At 47.8% G+C, this 18614-nt stretch overlaps 5 protein-coding genes across 5 annotated transcripts; 2 read left to right on the top strand and 3 right to left on the bottom strand.

Annotated features, from left to right (window-relative positions):
* Window positions 1-1159: 1159 nt before the first annotated feature.
* N7529_003445 (uncharacterized protein) lies at window positions 1160-1894 on the top strand (the record flags this gene model as incomplete). Its single annotated transcript, XM_057238972.1, has 5 exons — window positions 1160-1168; window positions 1228-1294; window positions 1342-1495; window positions 1557-1657; window positions 1716-1894. 5 exons carry the CDS (start codon window positions 1160-1162, stop codon window positions 1892-1894), a joined length of 510 nt encoding a protein of 169 aa, XP_057098267.1.
* Window positions 1895-7709: 5815 nt separating this feature from the next.
* Window positions 7710-8708, top strand: N7529_003444 (DUF3716 domain-containing protein; the record flags this gene model as incomplete). The annotated part of the gene is made up of 1 exon (XM_057238971.1): window positions 7710-8708. One exon carries the CDS (start codon window positions 7710-7712, stop codon window positions 8706-8708), a length of 999 nt encoding a protein of 332 aa, XP_057098266.1.
* A 149-nt stretch (window positions 8709-8857) lies between these two features.
* N7529_003443 (uncharacterized protein) lies at window positions 8858-9960 on the bottom strand (the record flags this gene model as incomplete). The annotated part of the gene is made up of 2 exons (XM_057238970.1): window positions 8858-9866; window positions 9929-9960. 2 exons carry the CDS (start codon window positions 9958-9960, stop codon window positions 8858-8860), a joined length of 1041 nt encoding a protein of 346 aa, XP_057098265.1.
* A 2657-nt stretch (window positions 9961-12617) lies between these two features.
* N7529_003442 (retropepsin-like aspartic protease) lies at window positions 12618-13216 on the bottom strand (the record flags this gene model as incomplete). The annotated part of the gene is made up of 2 exons (XM_057238969.1): window positions 12618-12630; window positions 12732-13216. The coding sequence occupies 2 exons, from the start codon at window positions 13214-13216 to the stop codon at window positions 12618-12620; spliced, it is 498 nt and encodes a 165-aa protein (XP_057098264.1).
* A 104-nt stretch (window positions 13217-13320) lies between these two features.
* N7529_003441 (C2HC-type zinc finger protein) lies at window positions 13321-14097 on the bottom strand (the record flags this gene model as incomplete). The annotated part of the gene is made up of 1 exon (XM_057238968.1): window positions 13321-14097. The coding sequence occupies one exon, from the start codon at window positions 14095-14097 to the stop codon at window positions 13321-13323; it is 777 nt and encodes a 258-aa protein (XP_057098263.1).
* Window positions 14098-18614: the final 4517 nt, after the last annotated feature.

The following is an 18614-nucleotide window of genomic DNA, read 5'->3' as shown; positions in this document are numbered from 1 at the left end:
CACACCCAGCAATTTTAGTCTCTGCTCTCTCGATTTCAAAGCCATGTCCCTTCTATTCGTGATATTTCCGCTTTCCGGTGTATACCGTGCACCCTTGTGCAGAAGTGTAGCCTATTTCAATAGAGCTTCTCGTTATTTTGGTCGTTGAAACATCACTGACCGAACGTGAGGAAAGATTCACTGGCATTTTCACTAACTTCTATATCGACCGGTGGGAAACTCTTGACTTAAATTCCTGGTGAACATCTCTTTCTATTGGTATATCTGTCTATAATCTTTTGACCACGCGCGCGTAAGTAGTTTCAATAGCTGATGTTTCGCGAAGAAAAGGCCGTTCTCACTAATAGAGACGGAATAATAATCCTTTAGTGTTATAATATTATCCTCAAAATCGTTGATTTATCTATTTCTGTCACTTGTCAGATTTATCTATTTCTGTCACTTGGATACATTTTAGAGTCTGGGAATGTGATGTATAGTTTGTTGTAATTAGATGTCTACTGATTTGGGATGCATCAATCTCAAGGCCGACGAGGTTGATCAAATCTGGTATTTCATCTGCACTATACTATACTTGGTAGGTCTAATGCTGATCACTAGATGTCAGTGCTAAATGCATGAATACGGCTTGAGAAGCGGAATCGGGTTCCAGCTCAGCGGGACCCGTGAAAAGTTCAACGGGACCTGTGAAAATGATGACTAATGACGGGTCCCGTTCAGCTCTGCCACCTCATCGGGTCCTGGCTTTGTGCCGGTCCTGCTCAGCTTTTATGCCTCAATTTTATCTATTTATGTTGATTTTTATACAACATTACTAAAGGTTTCGCCCCACTTAAATCTATACCCTACTAAAGCGCACTATATCCTAATACATCACTATACATATGTTGTATATTATTGCTTTTATGTCTAATTTCTAAGAGGGTGTAAAAGGATTCGATCAAAGTAGCCTTCTTTATTATAAATTGTAAACAAACAAAGCAATATTAAGTGATTCGAAGGGTTATGCGGAAAATCAACAAAGAAAGTGAGAGATATATAATTTGTCAACACCAACACACTACCACTTCTCTCCTTCTTCACCACCCACATTTTCTTTTCCTAGGTATGAACATCTGTTTACAATCCTCTCTGACACGTCTTTACATACGTGAGGCATATGTTAACTGTCTGTAGGAAACCAACATGGCAAACCTGGCACTGCACCCCGGTCTGGGTCCAACCTAGGCCGATTTTGACAATATCACGGTTTTGACCGCTGTAAACCCCGATGTATTCGCGGGTTACGCTCATGGTATGCGGACATAGGCCGTGTTGTTTACATATACTAAACATATGCAGGCCCAATCCCAGACAATAACCTAGGGTGGAAACCTATTGCATTCACCACAGCGATTGCAGGTAGTACACGCAAGTACGATATCAAGGCGGCTAATATCGTGGCTAACCCTCCCCCAAACCAGGCCCTTGTCCTTAACAAGGAGAATATTGGCGTGTACGTTGTGGTTCGATGTGTTTAACATATGTGTGGCGGATGCTGATATGATATGAAATAGCTACGACATCCTGGTCAACCCTCCACGCCAGATGTGCGGTATGGTCCTGCTAGATAGGCCTTCAATGCGTCGTCACATACGTCACGAACATTCTGGAGCTCGTGAGTGCTTGTGTATTAGATATGCTTGACATATGCTAACCGTATGCCAACCACATAGTTGTTATGCCTGATTGTCGTGCCAAGCGTAGGGAAGACATTATTTCTGCCCACAACGCTATCAAGCGCTGGATCCTTCAGCTTGGCTGGCAGAATGCGAGCTACGTGCATGGACCTAGTCGTGGCCCTGATAATAGCCTTGTTGGATTTTGGTGCGATACTCTGGAGCGGATTGCGTAAGTGCAAAGTTCTCTCAGTGAAACGATACACTAAGCATATGTTAATCATATATACAGGGCCACAAAAACATAGTTCAGAGACACTTATAGCTCCCGTTTTTATCGATTCCAAATCCCCTCAACCCCAACCTCTGGCTATCGTAGCCGTCGTGTGAGTTGATAATTTACATATGTTTGACTTATGCTAATATTATATAGCGTGGACCTAATGTCCCTGCTAATCCTATTCCTTTCCCTGGCTTTGGACCTACTGCGGGTGCTTCTAACGGAGGTAATAATGATGAGGATAAAGACGTCGAGGATAGTAACAATAAGGGCGATAGAGACAACGTAGCCGGTGGTACTGGAGAAGCTAGCAGCCCCCCTACCTTTGAGACTATGGCCGCCTAGATCGCTGTAGTACTTTTCTTACAGATTTTTGTTTCTATATGACAATACATTGACCATATACAGAGTGTACACTTAGACTCAAGTCAACATATGTTAAATGTATGAAAACAAATAAAATTGACTCTATTTAAGTCTGCAAATTGCGTAGTAATTCTTCCTTTCTCTTTTGAAGAGCCTGAATCCTTTGTCTTCGCTCAAGTTCTACAATTTCCTGCTGCAAAATTGCCTCTTCATCAAGTAGACCCTGATTCCTAGAAAGCTGCTAGGATATACTGTCCTGTGGCGCCAATCTAGGTGATTTAGTTAGAACTGAATTACCTCTATATTGGGAGATAATCGATTGCGCTGTAGGTGTACTTTGACCATATGCCAAGCTTATGTCGGTGGTATCTGAAGTAGCGACTGAAACAGAATCAGAGATACCTATAGGCTCAGGTGGCTGTATTGCTGGGTCAAATGTATCATAGGGATTGGCTGGATTCCAAGGAAGATATGGCCTCCAAGTTCGGCGATTTGCAGAGCGACGGTTTCGTTTGTCTAGAATAAAATAAGCATATGTTAAATATATGTAACAAAGAATTACTAACCCTTTTTTCGATATTGCTTTGCAATTCGATGAATAGGATTCAAAGAACGCCAAGTAGGGTAGATACCCTCCTCAATTGCAAGTTTGTTTTTCTTCTCCATCTCTAGACCTCGGCAAGGACCGCAAGGGACCGGACCAGACCGCGGTCCGGTCCGGTCTTGCGGTCCTACAAACGGGACAAACATGTAGAACCCCGTGATTTACATAATTTATGAAGAATCTATTGGTATTTTTTAGTATTTTACTGTCATACTTTGTTATATGTAGCCTAAACGTATTCTTTCCAAAAATTTTGAGTACTTTTCTAGAAATTACTTATGTGCATGATTTATGTTGAAAGGATCAACTGTCCTTTATATCTATTAATTATATACAAAATCCGTATTATGTCTTAGTCTCTTTGGAATACGCCCTGACAAACGCCTCTGAATATCAAAATCAGGTAGAGGGATCTCATCATTATCAATAGCCCTTCTCTTCCCTAGCGCTCGTAGGCTAGGCTGCTCAATAGATACTTCTGCAGAAGTTTCTATTGTAAGATCTTCCTCGTTATCGCTAATAGGATCAAACTCTTTATCCTCTTGCTTAGCATTATCCTGCTCCTTCTTCGAATGCTTCTCTTGGGTAGAGAGGAACTTATCCACTAGCGCAAGCTGCTTAGACTATATATCAAATCTAGTTGTATATATGAATATTATTAGATCCTGAATAGTCTATGGTCTTAATAAGCCCCGGCGATAGTGGTATATATCCCGAGCAGACTTAAAAAGTCTCTCTACCCTAGAGCCGCTAGCTAGAGTTGTAAGGATATCTCGGGCAAGGCTTGCTAAGATAGGATACTCTGCCTTACAAGCCTTCTAGAAGACTAGGGGTGTTGATTAGACAGTACTTAGAGAGATAGAAAGTTAGCAAAAACAAAGATTTGATATACAATAGGAGGGAGGGATATTAAACTTACTACTTCCAAGATACCTTGTGAGTTTATCTAGAGTAGTCGGTCTTAACTAGATAGAGGTAGTAGGTCTTAGAAGTATATCAATATCAGATATATCGTTACTTATTGACTAGGAACTTGATATTGTCTGTGCCTCTGTATAGCGTTTCTAGTAAGGCTAGACATAAGTCTCGAGGGACTCCTTATACCGCGGTGCCTATTGTTTCTCCTATTCTAGTGTCAAGAAGAACTTAAGCTTATTTCGTGGGCCTAAGATAGTCCCAATTGCATAGAGATTATTCGGAATATTATTAGTCTTGCTATAATACTCCGCAAGCTTATCGCGCCTATGCTCGAGCGCTAGTTTTATTACCTTCTTCTACCCGACTTTCTTTCGTGCTAGCTACGCCTTTGCCTTATTAATATAGGTAAATAAGGTATTGTAGATTCTAAACACATTATAGATAGTCATATTAGTTGTAGCTAATAAAGATGAAGTGAACTTAAAGAAAGGATAGGTGATTAACAGTAGATAATTAACCTATCGCTAGTTATCCTTATTTATCTTTATATTATTTAGATTAAATTGTGCACAAAATCCATCAAATATAGTCTGCAGCCGACGTACGCGCCGAAGCATAAGAAACGTGGAATTCCAGCGTGTTCGGATATCTTGTATTGGCATAAGTTTCGGTTCTTTTGTCTAAAGTCCAATAAAGCTGTCGCGGTGCTAGGGGCTTTTATTGATATAGACTGCAATTTTACATCTTCCATCGTATTGAATTTGGGGTTTGGGCGTGTGCGATATCACATAACTTTGTCCAATTAAATTCTGCGTGGTTGTCTCCGGGTGGGCTGAGTAGCGATAGGCGGCGATTCAAATCTCAACAGCAATGGAGCTAAAATGGCGGTCAAAGGCGCAGGATAGCCTACTGCCAGTAAGCGAAAACTCGAGGGCTTCTATTGTACGATGTTATTCTCTGGACTGTTACACCAAGCATACAATGAGGTATAGCGAATGTGCCTATGCATCACCGGAGCTGTCTGTTGATACATCACCTCGTTTACCTGCTTGCATAAGCACGGAGGCATCCCCTAGAAAAGGAGGGGCTGGATCCTCTTAGGAGGACCGGTGATTAGTCCGAATATCATCATACCCATATCAGGCACCTCTCACATTCTTCACTCGTATCCATATCGTACTAGGAAACCCCTCAGGGGACTGTCCTAGCATGGACCGCACTAGTCCGTAGTGAATTATCGTACCACCAGCCTTACATCTGTCCATGTACTTTCGAAGAGTCCAAGAAATCCTAATAGCAAGTCCAATCTACTTCCTATTGCTCGCTTTTAATGGTATGACGAAAATGTGGTTCCTTTTTCCAGCGAGTCACACCGCCTTTTACATTGCAGTGCTATGCTTTGTTATCATTCTTCACCTCCTGGCAAATCATTTTCCTCTTATTGGTTTCGTGTGCCCAGGTTGTGCACGACTGGCATGATGTCGAGCTCAAGATACATTCATATCCGTCATCCTCGTTATCATCCATGTCGATATGAGTATCTAGGTAAATATCTGGCTGATTTAGAACTGGAAACTGTGAAATCAAAATTAATGAGTGGGAATCTCCTGAGATATGGGTCCCATATTCAGACGGCCCATGCGACTGGCGCCTAAAAACAACAGCCAGCACATCATCACATTCCATGTCACATGTGTGGGGCGCATTACGTCCAATTGGTCAATGAGATTTGTCCAACGGCATGCATGAGTGTGCTACCTGTGGTGCCAGCACCCAGATATGGCATGTACCTTCTTACAATGCAGATTTTGGGCCTAATGAGCCTGAAAGAGATCTTCTGCTCTCAGGAGCAATGTGAAGTGCGAACCGAACGACTTACCTATGCTCCAAGTCGCTAGACCTATCACATTCTAGAGTCCGAGATTTCGCGTGGAATCAAAACACCGGGATGTCCAATGGGTCACCAAACCACCATTCAATAGGTTGTATGCCTCAGCTTCCATGAAGCTTCCAAAATCCAATCCCCATTTTTTTTAGACTATACTGAATTCCCATCGGCAAACCACGCACTGTCTTGGATAATGCCAGCGTCAAGTTCTATACGAATTCGGTTGTTGAGATATTTCACACCACTTGGCGCCTCGGTCGCGCCATTGAGTGCCACCGACTTACGAAAACCGATGAAAAAAGTGCAACAGCTTCCTGGAAAGACGGAGGTCACTGTTTTACCCTTCGGCCCGCAACATCTGAGCATCCACCTCATGCTACGACCGCAAACTCGCTCGAGGTCCGCCTGATTCATGAAGGGGGCACTCTGTCAGCAGTATGGGTCATCGGAAGTAATGCCATTTGCAAAGTCCAACCAAATAGTAAGGCATCTTAGGGAAAGGACGCGGGACGAAGACAACAAATATTGCGGTTCGTGTTAAAACTCCGTTTTTAGAAAATTATGTGGAAGAAAAATATGATGAAAACTTGAGCACGAAAGTGAATGGTCGATGGAATTTACTGGTCTTGATAGTGGGGTTTAGGATGGAGAAAGAGAGGAGAGGTAAATCCGATGAAGTAGACAATCTGGACAATTAATTACAGTGGAATTCGAAATCAGTTTTATTGGTGACCTCACGCAGTCAAGAGGAGAAAGAAGAGTGTAGTTTGGCCATAACGGGTCACCTGTCGCTGCGGTCGTAGACCGTAGCGTCAGATAGGGCCCGTTCGCGCTCCCTTGTAGGGAGGCAATATGTCTGTATTGTAGTGGATTCTATATACAGAGGGAAGGCGGGAGGGACAAAATCAAGACTTGACTGCGTGAGAGATGACGCGCTACCCGCAGAGGCAAGCAACTGACTCTCGTGAGGCAGTTGTAGGAGGAAGAGGCTCTCAGTAATGTCGGTGTAGATATCACGTGAGGCTACGGGCATTGTGAGTGTGATACTTTAAGGATCAGATGGTTTTCATTGGATGCCCGAGGCACCGAGTATATAATAGTAAATTACATAATAATGCCAAGGCATCGCTTAGTGAGAAACCCAGTTTTACATGTAGCAAGTAGTGCCTAAGGCATCAGAATGCCTTAGGCCCACTTCCGCTCTCAGGTTCTGCTGACACAGCAGAACCTGGAAACCTTAGAGGATCACAGCCTCCCCCACCTGCCGTTGCTCACCGCCCTCGGAGCAACCCTGAAGCCTACAGATTTCCGGAATAGGAAATATCGTCAAGGTCCCCGATGGTGAGATTCTGGCAATCAGTTTGCCCTTGTTTGCTCGCGACCGTAAGCGTATCTCTCGACAAGTTTGCTACTTGCCATTCTTTGTTGAGCACCGCTGGTGCCTAGTTTTGTCTCTGTTGGCTGGCCTGACTGGCCAATGGGGGTGTTTGTTGGTGGTGATAGGGCTCACTTCTGAGCAAATTTGCCAGCCCTCTGTGGTGCTGTTGCCCATTTGGCATTCTGGCTGGGCCAATGAGAGTGAGAGTTGACTGAGGTTTGGCAAACGTAGGTTCTGTTGGCACACATTGGGTGTTTGGCTATCTTGGGGTCTTGGGGGTATATAAGAAGCCCTCTCCCTCACCTTCGCACTTCTTCTTTTCCTCTCTCTCTCTCTCTCCACCATCCACTTCCCCAACTCATTCGTGAGCTTCATTCCCACTGTAGTGAAACCTGCTCCCTCCTACAGTGAAGCCGGTGATATTCTGATATCATTTCCAGTAAGTGATCATCACCCTGGTCAGTGACGGCCATCTGCTGACGTTTTTCCTCTTCAGCCAAGTGAAATCTGCTCCCTCCTTGGCTGAAGCCAGCGCTTTCTGACGCATCTTTGGTATGTGGTACCCCTCTTTGCTCCCCTCACTTGCTGGTTACTGACTTCTTCTTGGGTGATAGACCATGTCGTTTGCTGCGGTGAATGACCCTCCCTCCGATGATCAGGACTCGCTCACCGAGACTGACATCGTCGCCCCGCCCCGTTTCTACAACAAGGATACGGATGACAACTCTCTGCCTGACTGCTTGGATCCTTACCTGCAGCCCATCCTAGCAAATGTTTCTTCCGGTGTGGCAGGTCATTTGGCCAGGCGCTTGGAGGTCAGGGTGGCAAATGGTGTTTTCTTCTCCTTGGATTGGCGTGTGGACATTTCGGGTGTGGTGAATATTCGCTCTCCCCCTCGGGATGCACGCAACTATTTTAGTGCCATCTTAGGCCAATGCCTTGGTATGGTTGTGCCCCCTAATGCTAGCAAGTGTGGTCGCTGTTTGCGAAATCCTGATGCTTGTGCGTTTGCTTCCTGCCGCGTTGCCGCTTTCTACCGCGTGAGTGATGATGTTGGGATGGTGATTGCCAAGGGTGCGTGCATGTGTTGTGTGTTTTCTGGAAGTGCGAAGCATTGCTCGTTCCGCGATGATTGCCCAGTTTGGGCCCTTTCCTACTTCCAGAAGTATGTCCCCTCCTTTGTCTGGGAGCCGACCAACACCCTCGCCTCTGCTCCGGCAACTCCTGTTGCTCCTCGCCAGCAGGTTGATCTCCCTATCCACCCCGCTGCTGCTCCAGCAACTCCTACTGCTGTTCCAGCCACTCCTACTGCTGCTCCAGCAACTCCTCAGGCACCTTCTACCCCGGCTTCGGCCGTTGCGTCCGCTTATCATAGTCTCTTGACAGATGATTTGCTCGCTGCCCCGCTTGCAGGCCGTGAGCAGGTTCTCTTGCAGATCGATCGTTGCCGTGCTCAGCTTGCCATCGACCTCGCTGCCGCTAACCGCGACTACGACTTGCTCCTTTGGCAAATCCAGTCACAGCGACGTCGCGACATGGCAGTTGCTGCTAGCAGATCTGCTGCCTGGGATGCCATTGGCGAGGAGAAGGATTCAATGGATATTGATGAGGCTTAAGCTTTCTGTTTCTGGTGGCTTTGGTGTTTGGTGCTCGCTCATGGGATCGGTGATTTGTTATTGTCCTCTTCCAAATTGAATACTCTTATTTGCTGCCTTCGGCTTCGTTTCCTCGTAGCAGTAGAACCTGTATTCGTAGTACTTGCCAGCTAGTTTCTCACCATCCCTGGCGGCCACCTCCTGCGATGCCTGAAGCTGTACGGAGCTTCCTGGCTATCGTCATTCTGGCCGATGTTTGGTGGTATCACCTCATCGGCTTCCTCGATCCTATCCCGGATCTCATCTGCTTGTTGGGCAGGCTTCCTGGACTCTTGATTGGCATCCTCGGTCCCTTCCATCACTGTATCGATGGGGATCTCTTCTGGCAAGTCGTTTTGCCCTTCCATCATCTCGATGGGATTTCCTTTACGATGCCTGAAGCTATACTGAGCTTCCTGGCCATCGCCGTCTTGGCCGATACTCGGTGGCATCACCTCCTTATCGGCTTCCTCGATCACATTCCGGATCTCATCTGCTTGTTGCGCAGGTTCCCTGGACTCGGTATCGTCGGTCCCTTCCATCGTCTTGATGGGATATCCTTTTGGCAAGTCGTTGCTGACTTCTTCTGCTCTCTGTGGAACAGGTACTCTTTCTTGGGTGGTCGCTGGCCACCCCTTCCGGCAGCTTTCCGCTGCTCTCATACCCTTTCGAGGGTCCTTCTTGCCCTGGTTTCCGGCAAGGATTTCCGTCTCGCCTTGATTCCCGGCGAGGATTCCTGTATTCGTTTGCTGGCGAACGATCTGGTCAGTCCTAGCAAGCGAGCCCTGCTTGCGTGCGTTTTGTATCGCCCTGTTTCTGACCTGTCGCACAGCTTCTTCCTCCCCCACCAAACGAGACCGCACACCTGAGCGGATCATTTGCTCCCATTCCTTCCGAGAAATCGTCGACAACTCGATATAGCTGGGCGGTGTTTCGGAGTCGCTGTCGGTGGCTAGTCGGCCATCAAACGGGTGGGTCGCCTTCTCGCCTTGGCGACGAAGGTGCCACTTGCCGCCCGAGGATGTCCACATCTGCTCTGGTTTGGTGACGTGTGCCTCCACGAGCCGTCTCCCATTTACCAGGTTCCGTAGGACTCGCCCTCCCGGCTCAGCAAGTGCATATGTGCCCAATGGGTTCGCTCTGATCACTTGGTATGGACCAAACCAATTAGACTCGAATTTCTGTTTGGCCTCATTCCATACGAGCACCCAAGTGCCTTCAGCAAGCGATCCATGCTTATGGGTCACATTTTCATCCTGTATCTTTGCGGCTCTTATTGCTTTGTACAGCAAGTCCTCGTTCGCTCTCGACCGAGCATGATTTACCGCTAAGATTCGTTTGTCGATATCGGCGACATCGTCGCCTTTCTGGATCCCTTTGTCATCCCCTGGCAAGCACGGCGCTTGGCCATATACCAGGTAGTATGGACTCGACCCCGTTATGGCGTGCTCGCGGACCCGCGCAGCAAATAGGGCCTGTGGCAAGTATTCGTCCCACAACCGAGTGGGCTTGCCCATGAGGTATTTGGACAGCATCTTGCCCAACAACCCATTCAGGTTCTCCACCTTCCCATTCGTCCGGGGGTGGTACGGTGTTGTTAACCGGTGTCGAGCCTTCAGCAAGTTGACAAAGTATCTCACCCCATCGGATAGCAAGTTGGTCCCATTATCCGATAGCAGTTCTTTCGGTGCGCCAAATGCCACAAATATCCTTTCATAAAGGAATTGCCCAAGTGCTTCTTGGGTGGCATCCTTCAAGGCCTCAGCAACTGGCCATCCGGTTGCGTAATCGATTGCTGTAACGATCCAGCGGTTGCCGTTTGGCGTCGTCGGTAGCAAGCCGATTAGGTCGATTCCCCAGCGTTCAAATGGCCTGATACCCGTGCTTGCCAAATAGTGCCTCGATTCGCGCTCGAATGCGAGGTTCCGTTTTTGCGATACTTGGCAATTCGGGCAAGTGCGCACCACTTCCTCGATGTCTTTTCTCATCGAGGGCCACCATGCCCGGCCGGCAATGACGCCTTGCAGGCCCGGGTGCCCTAGGTGGCCGTATTCCTCGTGCATTCTGCGCAGGAATTCTTCCCGGAATGGCGGCTCTAAATAAGGGGCCGTCACCCCGTTCGCGTGGCGAAACAGCAAGCGAGTGTTCTCTTCCTTGCTTGCGTTCATTGGCAAATCCGCCTCTTGTGTCGCCAACTGTTTGGCCCAACGTTTCACCCAACGGAGCAGTTTACGGTCTTCCGGCAAGCTGCCTTCTAGCAAGTAGCTAACCGTTGCAGCATACCATGCTGCTTCGTCGAACCCGCCCACGGTCGCCACCAATGCGAGCGCGCCCCATAGGGGTTGATTCTGTGCGATATTTGCCGGCGCATCCTGCATAAAGTCAGGCCGGCGGCTTATGGCGTCAGGGACGATGGCCTCCGAGCCTGGCCGGTATCTCCATTTAATGTGCTTATCCTGGAATTCGTCAATCCAGCGAGCAAGTCGTTTGCTAAACACCCTTGTTGTTGCTAGATATTGGAGACTTTGGTGGTCCGTGATCACCGTTGTCGGCAAGCCATTGTCAATATCCACAAAACGGCTCCACACTCGCAGAGCTTCTTTAGCAGCAAGCAGCTCCTTCTCTTGAACTGGGTAGTTCAGCTCTGCTCCTTGCAGTTTACGACCATCGAAGGAGACGGGGTGCAGCTTGCCATCTTCAGCAATCTGGCTCAGCACATAGCCGATCGCCCACTCGCTGGCGTCCGTTTCGATGGTAAATGCCTTCGTAACGTCGGGTTGAATCAGGACCGGATACTTGGTCAGCGCTGTTTTGAGGTTCTGGAATGCTATCTCGCAGCGTTCAGTCCAATGGATCGGCCTGAACCTGCGTTTGCGCACCTCTGCGTCTTCCTCCTTCAGCAAGTCGCTCAGTGGCGCTGCAATGTTGGCGAAACCCTTTACATATCTGCGGTAATATGTAGCAAGCCCCAGGAAGCTCCTTATTTCGTGGGCATTCTGTGGCCGGGGCCATTCGGTGATAGCCCCCACTTTCTCGGGGATAGGTCGGAGTTTCCCATCTCCGATGATGTGCCCACAAAACTCTAATTCTTTGGTAGCGAAAACGCACTTCTTCGGCTTGCCATATAGCTTCTGCTTCCGCAGGCATTCGAGCACTTGCTGCAGGTGGCGGTAGTGATCCTCCAGGGTCCCTGAGAATACAAGGATGTCGTCGAGGTAAACGACCACGGATTCCCCGAGGAATTCGCGTAATGTTTCATTCATCATTGTCTGGAATGTAGCTGGTGCGTTGCAAAGGCCAAATGGCATCACTCGCCATTGGTATTTGCCCCATAGTGTGTTGAAAGCGGTCTTGTCCATTGATCCGCTTGCCATCATCACTTGCCAATACCCGGAAGCTAGGTCGATCTTCGATAAATACTTAGCTCGCCCCACGATGTCGAGTAGGTCCTGAATTCTGGGAATGGGATACCCATTCTTGGCCGACAGCTCATTCAGCGCGCGGTAGTCGATGCACATGCGCCACTCGCCCTCCGGCTTCTTCACAAAGATGACCGGGAATCCCCACGGACTCGACGACGTCTCGATGAGCCCGCGGTCCAGCAAGTCCTTTACCTGCCGCTTCAGCTCTGCCAGTTTGTCCGCTGGCAGCGGGTAAGCAGGCTGGTTTACGGGGTCAGCGCCCCTCGTATCGATGTGATGTTCGAATTGCCGCTTCGGTGGCAATTCCTGTGGCAACTCGTCCGGGAAGACATCCCTATATTCGTTAAGGAGTTGTTGAATTCGTTGGTCTTCGGGAGGGGGCTCAGGCTCATTTGCCTTCACTATGAATAGGAGCATCTCCGTTTGCTCGCTTCGCATAGCGCGGCGGCAATCCTTTTTAGACAGCAGGTTAAGGCTGCCCACTTGCTCCCGTTTGAGAGCGCGGGTATTCACGCCCTCGACCATTATCTGTCCTCCTCGGCCATCGGCGAGCCACATCTTCCTCTCTGGGAAGCTAACGTACCGGCTATGCTCCCTTAGGAAGTCATCGCCGAGGATCACATCGTAGCCGGCGATATCTATCGCCCAAACTTTCTTTGCTCCGCTCCACTTGCCAATATGGAGGTCCACAAACATGCTCCCGTTTGTGTACAGTCGCTCTCCATTTGGCAGGGCCACGGGCAGGGATTTATCTCTATCCCATCGGCCACCGATTCTCTTAGCTACGGCGAGTGATACAAAGGTGTGGCTTGCTCCACAATCCAGGAGCATCCTCACTGCCGCGCTACTCTTCGACGCCGCTCGTTGAACCTTTCCGTCGTAGAAGTTCAACTCATTCCCAAGGGCATTTAGCCTCATAGAAGCTTGCGCTTCAGTCCCTAGGGACTGTAACTCTGTTTCGTCGTCTGGCTCTAGTGGCCTTCCCACTTGCCAGGCATCAGCCATCGGCTGGATCTCCTTTCTGTCATCTGGCTTCAGTGGCCTTCCCACTTGCCAGGCATCAGCCATCGGCTGGATCTCTGCCTCGACCACAGCGAATCGAGGTTCCTCATCACGTTCGGCTTTGTCAGGCCGACGTGGCTTTCCTAATGGGTCAGCAAGCTTGCCAGGGCTTACTGACCCTCCGCTTTTCCCTCCTTCTTCAACAACCGGCAGTCACGCTTCAGGTGGCCGGGTTTGTTACAATTATAGCATGTGAAGGATCGGGTGCTACTATCCATCGCGGATAGGTCCATGGCATCGTCGTTTCGGGGCTGGCTTGCTTGCTGGCCACGCCCCCTGTTAAAGAAACGGTTGCCTCTCGTATTGGCTGCTTCCTTGCAACCTCTTTCCAGCTCGAGCAGACGGTTATGCACTTCCGTAACCTCTGTCGGCGGGTCCTGGAGTTTATACCATTCAGCCCTAAGCTCATGGTTCAACCCCGACACCAATTGAAGGATAAAGCTGTAGGAATCAGCAGGTCGCTGTAGGTTCAGCGAGGCTTCCTGCAGCTTGCGGAAGTATTCCGAGAAGTTATCGGACTTCTGCAAGCGGGTGATGTATGCGCGGTAGCGATCTGCTTCCGCCGTCTTGGCCTCGAAATTCTCGAGGATCCAGGCTCTGAAACCATCCCATGTAGTGATTTGCTGCATGTGGCCGCTCTCTACGGCCACTTCCAAGCCTCGCCAGGCGATCAGGGCGGTCTCCGCTAGGTGGGTGCGGCCAATGATCACCTTGTATCCTTCTTCCTCCTCCTCGCCAGCAAGTTCAGCTCTCGTCTCGAAGTATCGCTCGCAGTCCCTCAGCCAGTGACGGGCTGCATTCCCTTGTTGGGAGCCGCGATACATTTCAGGCTTCGGCACGTCTTTCAGCTTTGCTGCCAACGCCGGTGTGGACTCGCTGGGCGCCATTAGGTGGTGGCGCTCCCAGGGCCATTGTCATCAGCGCCTCGTGCTGGGTTGCCCGGTGCATATCGTCCGTTGGTATCATTGCGAACAGCTGCATGTTCTGCATAGCTACCGGCAACCTGTCAAAAGCCATTTGCTCGACTTGATTCAGCGAGTGCCTGAATGGGACCGCATGCTGGTTTTGGCCTTCGTTTGCATCTTGGCGAGGGGTCTTCTGGTGTTTTCCTTGGGAGTTCCGATGAGGGTATGCTTTACTTAGCAAATGCAAGTAGGCTTTCTATCCTCTTCTTGTTAACTAAGGGTCTCCACTTTTCCCTTAGTGATCGATATCCTTCGGTACCTAGGGATTCCCTTCATGTGTGCCCTCGTTTGTTAGCAAGCGAGCGTCAGTACCACGGCTGCTCGCCGCACACATAGTGGGTCACCCTTTGGGTCCCGGATCGGATTCTAGCAGGCGAGGGCAGGATGGCGATGTCGCTGGCCATCCTGATCGCTCGCTGCTTCAGCCCCTGGAGAAATGATTTCTTCCAGGTCTCAGGGGGGCGCAAGTGGCCCTTTCAGCATGTTACTTGCCCCTCTGAGCTCACCATAGGAGGTGAGGCTTTGCATGACATGCTACCAGATGTGATACTTTAAGGATCAGATGGTTTTCATTGGATGCCCGAGGCACCGGGTAACGTGAAGTCCGGTTGCGCGGGCGACCCGGTTGCGCGAGCGACCCCACCAAACCTTGAAAAACCTTCAATTTATAACCACTATTAAAACCACAAAAAAAGATAAGTTTGGCTATTGAACACGTGTAGGGCATTTAGAATATGTATGACCTTTTATTCCACAGCCAGAACATGTCACCTGCCGCCGAACCAAGGGCATAGAAGGTAGGATAGGTTCCGTAACCGGTTTTGCAGGCACCGCTGGTAAAGATATATCTTTGCTTCTATCTTCATCCACAACAACCACATCATCCTCACCACCCTCTAGACCCCCAAAGATGCCTTTCTGGGTACTAAACTTATGTTTGATCCCTCGCTTTTTGGTCTGTTTCTTGTTAGTAGCCTCCAATTGAGTACAGCGATTCTGGAGAAAAATGTGGTGGTGGACCACTTTTATAGTCATCTCGTAAGTCTTATTAATCTCCCTTTTTGTTGGTGAAGAAAGAATTAAAGAAGAAGATTGTAGACCTTTTTTGATCAGAGATTGCGATTTTGTAAACTTTGAAAGGGTCCAAAGAGTATTTGGATCGCTATCGCTACCGGAAGAGACTGGTCGCTGAGAAAGGATCTCCAGAGGAGGAAGGGAATCCAGGTGCACATTTAGCTTTTCCATGACTTTATTAGCATTAAATGGTGCTAATCCAGTAGCCAAAAAGCTATTCTGTACAGTGATAGTCTTAAAAGCACCCATTCTCGCATCTGCGATCAGTTCAAGGAAATCTTCCTTGTCAATAGAGTTAACTCCGTTTCGCATTAAAGTTGAGACCGCTCCTCCGTAAAGCCTCTTCAAAACCGAGAAACAACCCACGTCCAAAGGCTGTAAAAGATAAGAAGCATGCGGAGGCATACAGATTGCGATGATTTGGTTTTCTTCACAGACTTGGTCAAATTCAGGGGTTAAATGACTTCTATGACCATCAAGGACTAGTAAGCAATATTTTCCCACTCTTGTCCCAATATTTGGGATAAAATGATGTTTTAACCACTATAAACCAATTGTATTAGTAGTCCAACCATTTAAGCTCATGGTTAGACGAGCTCCTTTTTGATTTGAAAGAAGATACGGTCGTAAATGCTCTGGGAACTGTTTTCCTTTGAAGACAAAGAGCGGCGGGAGAACACTTCCAGAAGCTCTAATGCACTCAATCGAAGTCACCCACTCACGATTGCCGGCTTGTAAAAGAGCTCTTTTTCCATGGTATTCCGCTGAAGTAATAATCTTTTGTGTTGCGCTAATACCCATGGCAAAACCAGACTTATCAAAGTTGAAGATATCGTCTAAAGCGATACCCCACTTTTCAATCGTCCTTTGAACCAAATCAAACCATGGTTCAATAATTCGAGGGTCTTCTGAAAGAGCTCTCTGATAATCGTATTTGCGAGAGAGGCGAGTAGAGAGATTTGGGCGTCGTTTGATAAATTCAGCAGGCCAATGATTACCCACAGTAGAGGGTGTAGTTTTTCGGGCATAAAGCAGAAGATTGGCCATATCTCGCAACATAGGCAAAGTAAGGGCTGCCCCTTTGGAATCCATATCTAGTAGCCATTTTTCAATCGAGCCCTCCTCAATTTCGGTAAAAATAAAGCGATTGTGTCGCTTTTCAGTAGCAGATTCGCGCCCATTGATCCGGGCCTTCAAAGTTGAGACAGGTATCTCAAAAGATCGTGCAGCAGCGGCAGCAGAGGAATACTTGCCATTTTTAATAGCTTGTATAGCTAATAAAAGGCGACCCTCCTGCTCTATTAGCTTTCTTTTCTTATTAGAGCGTTGGGGGGGCATTGTTTTCGTGGTCAAAGAGGATGCATCGTTATTGAAGTGTATTTTTGGTGGGGTCGCTCGCGCAACCGGGTCGCCCGCGCAACCGGACTTCACGTTATATAATAGTAAATTACATAATAATGCCAAGGCATCGCTTAGTGAGAAATGTCGGTATGCTCACTCGCCCTGGCCAATAAGAATGTATGAATGCTCTGTCTTTTATTACCCCTGGTTCTGGCAATTTATAGTTAGGGGGATCTAACATGACTAAGTAATTACAAATAATAGTGGATACTTGCTGGCAATTCACCGACAAGAAACCCAGTTTTACTTGTAGCAAGTTGTGCCTAAGGCATCAGAATGCCTTAGGCCCACTTCCGCTCCCAGATTCTGCTGACACAGCAGAACCTGGAAACCTTAGGGGATCACAGATCTGTGATACTTTAAGGATCAGATGGTTCTATTGGATGCCCAAGGCACCGAGTACATAACGTGGATCCCTGTTAGGCATACAGAGACAGATTATCTTATTCTCCTTACACAATTTATCAAATTGTGGAGTAAGATGAGAGGAATGACCATCAGGAATCAACAATATATAGGCCCCTTTTCGCGCAGAATTAGGTATAAAGTGCTTCTGTAGCCAATCGAGACCAATATGGTCAGTAGTCCAACCATTTGGACTAAGATTGATAGCCCAATTTGGAGGTAAAGGGAACCAGCGTTCTAAAAAAACCTTGCCCTTAAAGATTAGGCACGGCGGGAGAATACCACCTTCAGCGTTAATAGTCTCAACCACAGTAACCCATTCACGATTTCCTGCTTGTAGAACCTTTCGTTTACCATGGTATTCCGCAGAACATATGATATATTGTGAAGAGGTAACACCCATCGCGAATCCCGTCTCATCAAAGTTCCAGATATCAGCCGGAATGATACCATTATTTTTGGATAGTATTTCGGACGAGATCAAACCACCCTTTTATAAGTTTAGGGTCTTCAGATAGAGCTCTCTCATAATCATATCGACGAGAGAGATAGGAGGCAAGTGAATCATGGCGTTTGATAAAGTCTGTGACCCAATTTTTACCAACTCTTGGAGGGGTCTCGGAGGGGGTTAATTCACGGGCACGAGGTAGTAAATTAGCCATATCCCGACAAATAGCATATGTAATGGCAAGCCCTCTAGAGTCCATAGAGAGCAGCCACTCTTCCATCGATTTCTCTTCAGGTTCAGAGAATTTGTGGCGATGATGGCGGCGTACAACCCGACTTACATGGCCCTTCATCCGATCTTGTAACGTTGATCGCGGCACAGTGAAAGCTTCGGCAGCAGCTCTAATAGAGGTGTATTTCCCATTTTCTATAGCTTTGATAGCTAACAGAAGGCGTCCCTCCTGTTCAACCAATTTTTGAGCTTTTTGAGATCGAATTGGGGGCATTGTTGATGTTCAAAAACATACGTTGCTACGGGATCCATTTTATTTTGCGGGTGGCCGGAGTAACAGGGATCCACGTTAACGTGGATCCTGGTCGTTCCGGCATCCTGGTCGTTCCGGCATCCTGGCCGTTCCGGCACCCCACCAAAATTTCATATTTTCTACACTTTTTAAACTCCAATTAAACAACCAAAACACCATTAAATTGACTAATTAAACCTTTTCGGGCATGTAGTATACCTATGCCCTTTCCCCATGCATAATGAACATGTAGTTTGCTGGCGTACAGGGGCCAAAACAGGAAGTATAGGTTCAACCTGGGGTTCTGGAGCAGGTGTAGGGTTAGATATATATCTCACACTAACATCTTCCTCACCACCCATATTGGCAGTAGGGTCTGGAAGCTCTGTTAAACTACCTATGTTAGGTATCTGCTTCTTTGATTTCTCCCTTTTTTTTATCTGTTTTCTATTTCCCTCCCGTAAACGCTTAATCTCATCCCGCATTAAGATGTGCTCGTGAACTAGCTTAACCGACATATTGTAAAACCGTTAAAGATCACGTTTTGTAGGCGAAGAGATCTTATCAGCAGCTAAGCTTAGACCAGAA

This window comes from Penicillium soppii (assembly GCF_028829465.1).
Source record: "Penicillium soppii strain IBT 18220 chromosome Unknown utg000004l, whole genome shotgun sequence".
In the NCBI taxonomy this organism is placed as follows: domain Eukaryota; kingdom Fungi; phylum Ascomycota; class Eurotiomycetes; order Eurotiales; family Aspergillaceae; genus Penicillium; species Penicillium soppii.
This window is presented reverse-complemented; position numbering and strand designations above follow the sequence as displayed.